The 13,051-nt window shown below is 38.7% G+C and overlaps 1 protein-coding gene across 3 annotated transcripts in view; it reads right to left on the reverse strand.

The window, feature by feature from the left end:
• The window catches only part of RTTN (rotatin), a 163,345-nt gene that overhangs the window by 90,145 nt on the left and 60,149 nt on the right, over nucleotides 1-13,051 (reverse strand). For all 3 annotated transcript variants that reach the window (XM_045459641.1, XM_045459640.1, XM_045459642.1), the window contains exons 22-26: nucleotides 12,883-12,979; nucleotides 11,522-11,590; nucleotides 8,704-8,892; nucleotides 7,331-7,570; nucleotides 6,002-6,146 (exon numbers count right to left, since the gene is read on the reverse strand). In XM_045459641.1, coding sequence (XP_045315597.1) covers nucleotides 6,002-6,146; nucleotides 7,331-7,570; nucleotides 8,704-8,892; nucleotides 11,522-11,590; nucleotides 12,883-12,979 — 740 coding nt within the window. The remainder of the gene's footprint in view (nucleotides 1-6,001; nucleotides 6,147-7,330; nucleotides 7,571-8,703; nucleotides 8,893-11,521; nucleotides 11,591-12,882; nucleotides 12,980-13,051) is intronic.

Below are 13,051 nucleotides of genomic sequence, written 5' to 3' on the forward strand. Positions count from 1 at the left end.
TTCTGCATGTTGCTGTCCAGTTCTTCCGGCACCATTTGTTAAAGAGACTGTCTTTTTTCCATTGGATATTCTTTCCTGCTTTGTCAAAGATTAGTTGGCCATACATTTGTAAGTCCAGTTCTGGAGTCTCTATTCTATTCCATTGGTCTATGTGTCTGTTTTTGTGCCAATACCATGCTGTCTTGGTGATTACAGCTTTGTAGTAGAGGCTAAAGTCGGGGATTGTAATGCCTCCCACTTTGGTCTTCTTCTTCAATACTACTTTGGCTATTCAGGGTCTCTTGTGGTTCCATACAAATTTTAGGATTGTTTGTTCTAGCTCAGAGAAGAATGCTGGTGCAATTTTGATTGGGATTGCATTGAATGTGTAGATAGCTTTGGGTAGTATTGCCATTTTAATAATATTTATTCTTCCAATCCATCAGCATGGAATGTTTTTCCATTTCCTTGTATCTTTTTTATTTTCCTTCAAAAGGTTTCTATAGTTTTCAGCCTACAGATCTTTTACATCTTTGGTCAGGTTTATTCCTAGGAATTTTATGCTTCTTGGTGCAATTGTGAATGGGATCGGTTTCTTTATTTGTCTTTCTGTTGCTTCATTATTAGTGTATAAGAATGAAACTGATTTCTGTACAATGATTTTGTATCCTGCAACTTTGCTGAATTCATGTATCAGTTCTAGCAGACTTTTGGTGGAGTCTATCGGATTTTCCATGTATAGTATCATGTCATCTGCAACAAGTGAAAGCTTGACTTCATCTTTGCCAATTTGGATGCCTTTGATTTCCTTTTGTCGTCTGATTGCTGATGCTAGAACTTCCAACACTATGTTAAACAACAGCGGTGAGAGTGGACATCCCTGTCGTGTTCCTGATCTCAGGGGGAAAGCTCTCAGTTTTGCCCCATTGAGGATGATAAAAGCTGGGGTTTTTTAAGTATTTTTTAAATTTTTTATTCTTTTTTTTTTTTTTAATTTTTTTTTTTCAACGTTTATTTATTTTTGGGACAGAGAGAGACAGAGCATGAACAGAGGGGCAGAGAGAGAGGGAGACACAGAATCGGAAACAGGCTCCAGGCTCTGAGCCATCAGCCCAGAGCCCGACGCGGGGCTCGAACTCACGGACCGCGAGATCGTGACCTGGCTGAAGTCAGACGCTTAACCGACTGCGCCACCCAGGCGCCCCAATTTTTTATTCTTTTTAATGTTTATTTATTTTTGAGAGAGAAAGAGACAGAGTATGAACACGGGAAGAGCAGAGACAGGGGGAGACACAGACTCCGAAGCAGGCTCCAGGCCCTGAGCTGTCAGCACAGAGCCCGATACAGGGCTCGAACTCACAACCACGAGATCATGACCTGAGCCTAAGTTGGACGCCCAAGCAACTGAGCCACTCAGGCACTCTAATATTTATTTATTTTTGAGAGAGAGAGAGAGACAGACAGACAGACAGACAGACAGAGGACAAGTGGGGAAGGGGCAGAAAGAGAGGGAGATGCAGGATCTGAAGCAGGCTCCAGGCTCTGAACAGTCACCACAGAGCCCGACGTGGGGCTCAAACTCAAGAACCGAGAGATGGTGACCTGAGCTGAAGTCGGGCACTCAACTGAGCCATCCCACATGCCCCAACAAGCTGTTTTTAATGCAAATTCCATCCTGGTGAAATATAATTTTACTATCAGGAATTATTAATCGTGATATACAAATAAAAATTAAGTAGAAACTACTGACTAGTAGGTTAATATATTGTACAGGATGCATAAAGGATGTTAAAACTAAGGTTCTTCCCTAAAACCTCAATCTGTTAATAATTTGTTTCTGCTTGTAACTGCCGAGACTTTTTCCCTTTAGAACACATCTTTGATTTACATGTTAATATTTAGACTCAGTAAACCTCAGCAACATCACTTCTAAAATATAGGATGAATTACCATTTTTCATGTACAATAAAGAGAAGTCTCTACTGATGCCTACTGATCTCAAGTGCTTAATCACACCTGAAGGTTTTGTCTTTAGACATCAGTGTTCAATCCTAATTTTAAACCAGCTACGTGGGTCATAACTTTGTCACTGTGACCTCCAAAAAGCAACAACTTCTACAAGGATGGTTCATTTTCTTCACTGCTCATCACATCCACTTTACCATCCATCAGCAGCCTACAACAATGGGACGTGCAATGTCCTCCATGAAGTCTGAGCGCACCTGAGCCTGTGAAAGTTAGCCAACAAAGACAACCATATGCTGTATAGCACTGATAGCCTCCCCGCTAAAGAATTATGGCTCCACTTTTATGAACTTCCATCAAAAAAGTGCATTCTGCTCTCTCTCTCTCTCTAAAATTAAACTTTCAAAAAATATAAATTGAATTACTCCGTGATCAAAAAGAATAAAATCTTGTGATTTGCAACAATTGGATGGAACTAGAGTGTATTATGCTAAGCAAAATAAGTCAGAGAAAGACAAATATCATATGATTTCACTCATATGTGGAATTTAAGAAACAAAACAGATGAACATAGGGGAAGGAAAGCAAAAGTAAGATGAAAACAGAGGGTGACAAACCATAAGAGACTCTTAATTACAGAGAACAAACTGGGGGCTGCTGGAGGGGAGGTGGGTCGGGGGATGGGCTAAATGGATGACGGGCATTGAGGACACTTGTTGGGATGAGCACCGGGTGTTAGATGTAAGTGATGAATCACTAAATTATATTCCTAAAACCATTCTTACACTATCTGTTAACTAACTTGGATTTAAATTCAAAAAAGAAATGCATTCTGAAAAGAAAGGTATTCAAACTCAGCACTTCTAGGTTATTTTATACATTAACCAAATTATCATTACATTAAAATGTAAATTAGTAATGTCATAAATTCCTAAAGTGCCTAAAATGTTTGTAATAAATAAATGTTCTGATAAAACACACAGACGATTTTTCACAAGAGAAAGGTTCTCAATCGTCCTCAATTAGCTGATTTTCTTTATACTTCCTGTTCACATCCTTCTGCCTGATCAAGTCCTCAAGTATTCTGCCTGATGTTACCAATTTCTGCCACTGCTTTTGCATACCTCTTCATGTTATGTCCATACATTCAAAACAATTCCTTTGGAAATGCTACTTTACTCACCTTAAATAATCTCTCACTTACTTTACCCACTTTAAATGAAAAACTTTAAAAGCCATCTGACTTTCCATTTTCAGGCTTCTCTTATTCTGAACATTCATCTTTACATAACACTTAATAATTTAATCCTTGTAGTATGACAGAGAGCAAGCTGTCTTGATAGTGGATTCTTAAGTCCATTTTGCTCACACTTTGCTTACTTATTTTTGACAGAGCACAAGTGGGGGAGGGGCAGAGAGAGAGGGAGACACAGAATCCGAAGCAGGTTCCAGGCTCTGAGCTGTCAGCACAGAGCCCGATGCAGGGCTTGAACCCACGAACCATGAGATCATGACCTGAGAGCCCCAAAGTCAGCCACTTCACCAACGAGCCACCCAGGTACCCCTAAATATTAAGTTTTAACTCTCTAGTTACAGTTAGTTTAGTAAATATATTTTAATAGGCATGAATAGTGATTTTTCCACTGTACATACCAGGTACACAGTCTAGTAAACAAACGTCAATTACTGCACAGAGTTTCAGGAAAAGACGCTAAACCCAAGCCCACCATAACTACTATTTTCACAACCCAAAGCAATCCTAACTCCCAGAATATAAGAACTTCAACCTAAGGAGGAGATTGTTTTAGAAGTTATTCTTCTTTTAAAAAGTGTAAAAATATTATGAAGTTATAAAAAATTTATAGATCAAAAATCAATTTATAAAAAACCTTAGAGGAAAAGCTTCATAGAGATTCTTCTAATAATATTTTAATATCCAATCTCTAAAATATTTAAGCATGCCTAAAAGCTGAAAGAGGAACTATAATGACATAAGGTTTTACTGTTTTGCTTTATTAAAAATGGCCATAAAATAACTGCCTCCACATACTTTAATATTTTTAACAATTAAACGATTAAAGAATATAAAAGTACAATAAATATGGTACTCTGAAATCATCCTCGAGAACACAACAGGAGAGCAAAATTTGTAAGTCTATGTTCTCTGGGAGTTCAATCATATTATTAAGGTTCACTTATCAATTAAGCACTTTAAGATGCTGGAATTAGTCCATCATCTCTCATTTGTATTAGAAATATTTTTCTGTTTATCATGTACTTTTAACTGTGTTTAAAGTATTTCTTGCCATTCATACAGAAGCCAACAAAACTAATGCCCTCCCACTGGACAACTGTTCTGTCATAAGTTACACAAATTGAAAATAAAGGTAATCTGAAGGAAAAAATGGCCAAACAAAAATACTAAAAATAAAGTTTATTAAAGAAAACTTTGTGGGGCACCTGGGTGGCTTAGTTGGTTGAGCATCCAACTCTTGATTTCAGTTCGGGTCATGATCTCACAGTTTGTGGGATGGAGCCCTGCATGGGACTCTGGGTTGACAGTGCAGAGCCTGCTTAGGATTCTTTCTCTCATTCTCTCTCTGCCCCTACCCCGCTCATGCTCACTCACTCTTTCTCTCTCTTAAAATAAATAAACATTTTTATTGTTTTTTTTATGTTTATTTATCTCTGAGACAGAGATAGACAGAGCATGAGTGGGAGAGGGGCAGAAAGAGAGGGAGACACAGAATCAGAAGCAGGCTCCAGGCTCTGAGCTGTCAGCACAGAGACCGATGCAGGGCTCGAACTCACAAACCGTGAGATCATGACCTGAGCTGAAGTTGGTCGCTCCACCGACTGAGCCACCCAGGAGCCCCTAAATAAACATTAAAAAAAAAAAAAAACTTGCAATAATTTTAAAATGTAGTTCTTCAGATAACACAGGTATATCAAAGAACACAATACAAAATCCCATCAAAGAGTCATGTATATCTAGAACCTTGTTTATGATATTTTGGACTTATTTTATGTTCCTACCTGATCTACCCCTTTCATCTCCTAGCTTTTGTTAGTCATTTCTGCTTTTCATCTTTTATAATATTTAAATAGCACTCCACGACCATAATTTCCACATTTAGTCACAGTCCTACAGGTGTGTGTGTGTGTGTGTGTGTGTGTACGAGAGAGCTAGCGAGCGAGTGTCAGTGCCCTCTCCACCAATGGCCCCATTACCACTCTAAGCAGCTACCATCCCTCCTCTGGGTTAGTGTCAGCCTCCCAGCTTCCATCATGCCACCTACGGTTCTGGAGACAGCTGCTACTATGATCTTCTCAAATTTAAATCACATCACGTTACTCTTCCACTCAAAATCCACCACCAGCTTCCTTGCTCATTTAGGTTAAGCTCCTCAGCCCACCAAGCTCTATTTGAGCTTGAGTCTGAATATCCTTCTGATCTCATCTCCTACCACCATTCTTCATTCATCCTGTTGCGGCCACATTGACCTCTGGTTGCCTTTCAAACATGGCCCTGACAACTAAGTGCCTTTGCATTTCTTTTCCTCTCTTGCCAGAATGCTCTTCCCTGAGATACCTCTATGGCTGTCTGTGACAGTTAACTCAGTGCTCTGGCCAAATGTTAGTCAGAGGGGGAGCCTTCTCTGACCGTCGGATCTAATGGAGCATCTCCACTCCTGCCTACCTCTGCCCTCTTATCCTATTTTATGTTTCCTCACCACACTTACTGTTGCCCCTGCAGAATATCTTTGTTTTCTGTCCACTCCACTCTACTAGAATGTGTTCCATGAGGACAGGGTTTCTGTCTTATTCACTGCCATGTCATTTTTATGCAGTCATATTTACAGATTTCCTTCTTTATAAGTTCAAAATCATGTCTCTTCTTGGAGAAAATCTTCCCTACTCCAAAGTTTTAAGGAAATACTTTACTAAAAACATGGGCTATAAAAAAAAAATCACACTTTTTGGTTACATAGCATTACTAATTTTTACAAATAAATCATTTGTCAAACCTAAAATTCAATTCCTTAAAAACACTTACATGTCTAAGAAGTAATTCTAGAAGCCAGTTTAGAAGTTCTACTGATGAGTTTTTCCTTTGTTCCTTCAATAACTTATTTAAAAAATGTATGATGTCTATTAGCAGTTTCTCATCTTCAGTGCAAGCAGGAAGCACTTGTAGAAACCTACAATACAAACAGACAATTTTCATGGTTTCTAGCTCTTTACAGTAAGTGGTGTGCTGACAAATACTTAACCAGGTAAGGAATGGGATGATTCGCTGTGTTCGCCAATTCCCAGAGTGGAAATCTTTCCCCGTGGCTGAATGCAAGCCACCAACACATCACGCCTTTGTGGAGAGACGCACACCAGCACACGGCATTTCCACAGCACAGATACAACAGATAGGGACAACTGCATGAACACAAGTATCAGCAAAAGGTTGTAAGATAATCAGGAAGTGATGACATCACCTCCACTCTTCTTATAATACATTTAACTGTAAATCTATACAATTTCATTTTTAAGAATGGCTGTGTTTTAACAACTAACTTACAAGAATCCTGAAATTCAGCCGCCAGCTCTCTCACAGAGGTACTGGCTGATCCCAGCACCCCACTGGAAAAGGCGAATTAGACCTCTGAATTGTGAGAGATACATTTCGAGTTCACATTTCGGAAATTCATTTAACCTTGCATTTTGCAAATGGCACATGTTATGTTTAATAGGAAGTTGTACATCTGAGACTAAATCCACAAGAAGATTAAAATGTAAAACTGCTGGCCATGGCTGCTTGTCAGTCTTACTTGTTTCAAATGCAGCCATCTGCTACCAGTTAAACATGTTAAATTTATAAGCTAGAGCCTTCCCAATAACTACTAAAGGATCTCCACATGGCAATCAACTTCATGAAATTCAGAGTAAAAAGAAAAATGAGGTAATTTTCTTAAGAACAAAACAAAAGCAAAACAAAACAAAACAGCCCACGGCAGGTGTCCCAAACCTATTAATCAATCACTGATGTCTCGGCTCTTTCACAATGTGAACAGAACATTCACTTTGTTCATCCAGGTCTATCCTAATCGTCTACTTTTGTAAGATGGCAAAATGTTCTATGATAGGATATAAAAACTGTGTTGTTTATTATTAGTTCCAAAAGGCAGTGATTCAGGAAATTTTTCTCTTTTGCTACTGTTAGACATTTATTACAGATAACAAAAATCACAGAGTCTTTCTTACAGAGAAAACATATCTCTAATGACAGTAACGAGAAGAATGTGTGCTCTTATCTTCAAAGATGTGGAGATAAACCCAAAAACAACTCATTCCCGGCCTTCAAAACTGGCGGCCTTGAGCTGTATGCACTGACCTGTTCAGTGTAGTGTGCCAGGCCAAGGACTTCAAGGTCAGCCCACAGGGGCCGGTGCCGCTCTTTAAAGACAACCTGTCATTCAGAAGATAAAAACTCATTCTCGTGATGGCAGCCCTCACTTCCCTGTGGGCTGCAGCCTCGACCACGGAATGGAGACAGTCCCTCAGGCCACTAGCTGTGTGCGTCACCTTCAGAGCAAGGGTATCCTCCGTGGATAGTTTCAACGTGTCTGAACACCTAAATAAACAGAAACAGAGGAAGAGCAACATAAGGCTATTTAAATAAAAGCTCACATTTATGTTTATTATAAACTCTCTCCAAAAAAATTCCACATTATCTTCATTTTACTTTTTTTTAAGTTTTTTTTTTTTTTTTTAACGTTTATTTCTGAGAGACACAGAGACAGACAGAGTGCGAGCAGAGAAAGAGCAGAGAGAGAGAGAGGGAGATGGAGACACAGAATCCAAAGCAAGCTCCAGGATCCAAGGTGTCAGAACAGAGCCCGACGCGGGGCTGGAACTCATGGACCGTGAGATCATGACCCAAGCCAAAGTCGGACACCTAACTGACGGAGACACCCAGGCGCCCCTATGTTATCTCCATTTTAAAGGCTGACTCATGGCCAAAAGAAAATCAGATATATATGTCAATATTAGAGTTTTACACTAGCATCCTGTTTCTATTGACATTTTCCTGCTTACAGAAATATAATTTTCATGCAAATAAGACAGTCCTGACAGATCAGAATATCAGGATATTCAAAGTAATCTTCATCACAATAATGGTAACAACATTTATACATATACATACTGAACTTTTACTCTAAACCAGAGGACTTTTCCTAGTGACTTATATCCATTAATTAACCAAACTTTCTATAATCTCTAAAACAGCACAGAGCACATACTTTTTAAATTTCCTTATGTGATGGTTTTCAAAAAGTAATGAACACATGTAATCTTTAAAACAGAGTAAAAATTACAATCTTCAGTGAAAAAGCAGAATCAGATGATAGTAAGTAAAAAAGCCACTTGCCCTAAAAGAAAAAGAAAACCTAACTAGTTACTTATAATTAGTTAAATATGGGGTTGCCTGGGGGTGGCTCAGTCAGTTAAGTGTCTGACTTCGGTTCAGGTCACGATCTCACGGTTCTTGAGTTCGAGTCCTGCGTCAGGCTCTATGCTGACAGCTCGGAGCCTGGAGCCTGCTTAGGACTCTGTGTCTCCTTCTCTCCCTGCCCCTCCCTGGCTCGCACTCTGTATTTCTAGCTCGCTCTCTCTCTCTCTTTTTCTCAAAAATAAACAAACATTAAAAAAATTTTTTTATTTAATTAAATATGAATGCTTTTTCAACTAAATGTAACAGCTTACTCTTTGATTTTAGGTTCGGAATTCATTTGCTTCAAAAGATTTTCACTCCCATGATACCAGGACAAGTTCCAAGCTATTCTCAGCATGTCTGAGACCGGCTTCAAGGCCAAACAATCAGCAGATAATGGCAAAACTATGGAGTAAGGACTCACAGCATGGTGGCCAACTACATGCACTGGTAGATGATACCTGAAGAAAATGTATATAAACAGTTACAAACTTTGAAATTCTTAAAACACTACTAACACAGGTGAGCTACAAATGCCGGCTCCCTCTACGTCTCCCAATAATACGGAGCTCGCTCTCACGGCCCCTAGTTTGAACAGTTAGCATGCTGTCTATAGTATTCCAATTATTCTTTTGCCATCCTCTAAATTCCCAAAAACACCTTCCAAAGTCTCTCCTGAAGACTTACCTGATTCTGTGTTGTATGAGAGTTGTTTGCAGAGATAACTAATGCCCTCTCAAGTCAAGGCCTGTGGCTACAGTGAGCCACATAAAATGCTGCAGCCAGAACATCAGTGTCTACTTTATACCAAACACTGTATATTATTTATCATTCGTTCAGTTACATGGCATGGCAGTGACACCCATCTTACAGATGATCAAAATGAGTTTTAAAGAGGCTAAATGAATTGCCTTATGTTCACAGCAGTCACTGAATGACAAAAATCACAACTTAATATTTTCACTTAAGAACGTAGCTGTATCACCAATAAACCCAATCACTATGTGTCACCAAGAGGACCCAGAAATATTTTAGATATAAGAACAGACTCAATAGCAAGATCTCTTAAACCAGTCCAAGCTAATTTAACAGCATTTAACAGGACAGCAAGGACTAGCATGTTCAGATGTTAAAAAATAGTTTTCCTAAAATACATATACCAAACCCCTAATTCACAGAGTTGTGACTAACATTAGATAAATACAATTGGGTAAGATTTCTAAGGGGAACCTTTACTGTGCTTTTTCATTTCATACTTCTCAAAAAACAAGCTAAGAGTGAGTTCTACGTACAAATGAGGCTGAATAATCTAAGAAAATATTTGTGAAAAATTGAAATTTTCCACAAAAGTAACCAAGATTCCTTAGACAAATGGCTAACACCAGGTCTGAGAGAGGGAAATGAAAGGTGATTCTTGGGACATCTCTCTGTGCCAGAATGCAAGAAAACACTAACAGACTCATAGGGCCTGCCGGAAGGGCACAGAGCTCAATTGAAAGGACTTGCACCGAACAAAAAAAGGCAAGGCAATCAACCAATGGGGACTTCTTTAGTAAGTCAGAAAACAAACTGCAAATTAAGCCTAAAGAACACAGAAGGAAGAAAGGAATAAAAGGCACAAGTAATTAATGCATCACAACCAGTTTGAAAAACCACATCTACCAGAGGGGCAACACGTTTTAAAATAACAAAATTACTGTGAGTAAAGGCATAAGAAAACCCTTTCTTCTTCTCTATGGATGAATTTTATCTTGAGCTAAGATAACCAAATAGATATGGAATGTCAACAATATTACTAAGCTGCTTTTTTTGCTTATAGTAAAAGTGATTCCCACACCTGGGCTGGGAAGTATGGGAATAAACTATGAATGCATAATGGGAAGCCAGACCTCTGAGCACCCCTGAGTGCTGTGGCTCTTGCAAGTGACATGTCTTGTGGGGCCCTGGAAATTATGCCTACGGCACACTTAACTAGACACCGTATCTCCTATTAGCACACAGGTCTTCTAAGCCAAGACAGGTCCCGGCAACGACACATGCAATCTCATTCCAAGCATGACCTACTGTAGCTCTCTGAGTTTGATGACTTAGCCAAATCTAAAGACCATAAAGAGTGGGTGATGTCTACAAACAAGGAATTTGACTCTTTTAAGAATATATCTAAAAGGAACTCTTGTGTACTATCCCAGGAAACATACATGTTTACAGGAGTGGATACAGGAACAAAAACCCAGAATCAGTCCAAATGCCTTCTGACCAGAGAATGAATAAGTTGTGGCAAATTAACAGTAGAATATCATACAGCAGTGAAAGTGATTATACTATAGGTAATAATATCTACCAAGCTATGGAATGTTATTTTTAAATTAATCATAGTTTTATTAAGACATATTTACTTATCTTTAAAATACACCGATTTTCAGTCTATATATATAGCTTGATGAATTCTTCCATTTGTATTCATTTGTATGGCCACCACTCAGAATAAAATACAGAACATTTCCATCCCTTTAGAAAGTCTCTTTGTTCCCTTTTCTTGTCAATTACTCTCTTTGCCCTCCTCTAAGAGGTAACTACCATTTTGGAGAAATTGGATCATGTCACAGAATTCTTTTTTAATTTTCTTAGATGTGATCATGTATAATATAGTGGTTACGTAGAAGAATGCTCTTAATTTAAGGAGGTACATGGTGGAATAATTAGAAAGGAAGTAAAATTATGTCTGAAACTTATTTTCAAATGCATCAGAGGAAAAATTACATATAAATAAATAAACACACTGAGGGAGACAGAAAAGCAACTAAGACTGTGTGTTAACAACTGCTGAATCTAGACTGGAGAGTGAGCACATTTGTTCACTGGATAGTCCTTTCAACCTCTCTGAACATCTGAACCACATCCAGATTTGAAGTGCTGGTGATGACAACGTGTGTTTACTGAACTCTCTAAAGCACCACTGTAAGGGAACATTAAAACACTACAAATCATGTGATTTAAATACCAGATGAAAACCGTGACAACTTACAGATTTTGGTTTCCCTTTCTGTAACATTTTACCTTCAAAAAAAATTTAAAAAATAAATCACTTACCTTCTAAAAACTGAAACAGGCAAACTGAAGACTGGTGGTGAAGAAGGTTTATCAGAAGGATTAATAGACCTAGTTCATTAAACACACACACACACACACACACACACACACACACACACACACACACACACAAAAGGAAAGAAACAACTGAGTAAACCATGGTTTCATCTGACAAATATAATTTGCTCCTTGACTGAAACTCCAATCAAGAGTTGCAATTGGTTCTATCATTTGTATAGTTAGTACATGTTTGCTACCACCTGGATTTGTTTCTGAAGAGTAAATGATGCTTTTCTTCAGGAAGTCGTACAATAAATGATTCATGTAACGTGGGCACTGCACTGGCAGGTCAATCTGAGCCCCTCCCACTTGATCCTGCTCAAGGTCAGTGCTAATCAGATATATTATCATCTTAACATCTTCCCAAAAGCTTTTTAATAAAATACTAAAGAAAAAACACATGAAATTGAAAGTATACACTAAAAAAGGTATTGGCAAAAATCACTGCAGTAGTTTTTAAATTTTATGCTCAGTAGTTAAAAAATAAAAGTTCAGGGGACTTTTTGAGCCAATGGGCTTTTTTTGTTGTTGTTTTTTTAAATATATGAAATTTACTGTCAAAGTGGTTTCCATACAACACCCAGTGCTCATCCCAAAAGATGCCCTCTTCAATACCCATCACCCACCCTCCCCTCCCTCCCACCCCCTATCAGCCCTCAGTTTGTTCTCATTTTTTTTTTTAATTTTTTTTTTTCAACGTTTATTTTTTTGGGGACAGAGAGAGACAGAGCATGAACGGGGGAGGGGCAGAGAGGGAGACACAGAATCAGAAACAGGCTCCAGGCTCTGAGCCATCAGCCCAGAGCCCGACGCGGGGCTCGAACTCACGGACCGCGAGATCGTGACCTGGCTGAAGTCGGATGCTTAACCGACTGCGCCACCCAGGCGCCCCAGTTTGTTCTCATTTTTTAAGAGTCTCTTATGCTTGAGCCAATGGGCTTTTTGATACTGCTTGCTCAAACCAAAATGGGAAGCATAGCTTCATATTCAGAAATTTCTATGCATTGCTATGACTGCATCAGAAACTTTAAAATTGAGTAAAAAACTTTTAGGGCGCCTAGGTGGCTCAGTCCGTTAAGCGTCCGACTTCGGCTAAGGTCATGATCTCACAGTTCATGAGTTTGAGCCCCGCGTCGGGCTCTGTGCTGACGGTTCAGAGCCTGGAGCCTGCCTTGGATTCTGTGTCTCCCTCTCTCTGCCCCTCCCTGCTCATGCTCTGTCTCTCTCTCAAAAATAAATAAACATTTTAAATAAAATTTTTAAAAAAGAGTAAAAAAACTTTTAAAATTCTTATAGCTCACCACATATCCATTCTTGATACTTCATCAAATAAGAGAAGACAAAATAATGCTCCGACTTCAGTCACAACAGTACGATCTTCATGAAATATCAGGGAAACTAAAAATAAAGATGCATTAACTTCATGAAATATTTTTACCTCTAGAAAAATGAACTTCAAATTTAAAATAT

This window comes from Leopardus geoffroyi, chromosome D3 (genome assembly GCF_018350155.1).
Source record: "Leopardus geoffroyi isolate Oge1 chromosome D3, O.geoffroyi_Oge1_pat1.0, whole genome shotgun sequence".
NCBI lineage: Eukaryota > Metazoa > Chordata > Mammalia > Carnivora > Felidae > Leopardus > Leopardus geoffroyi.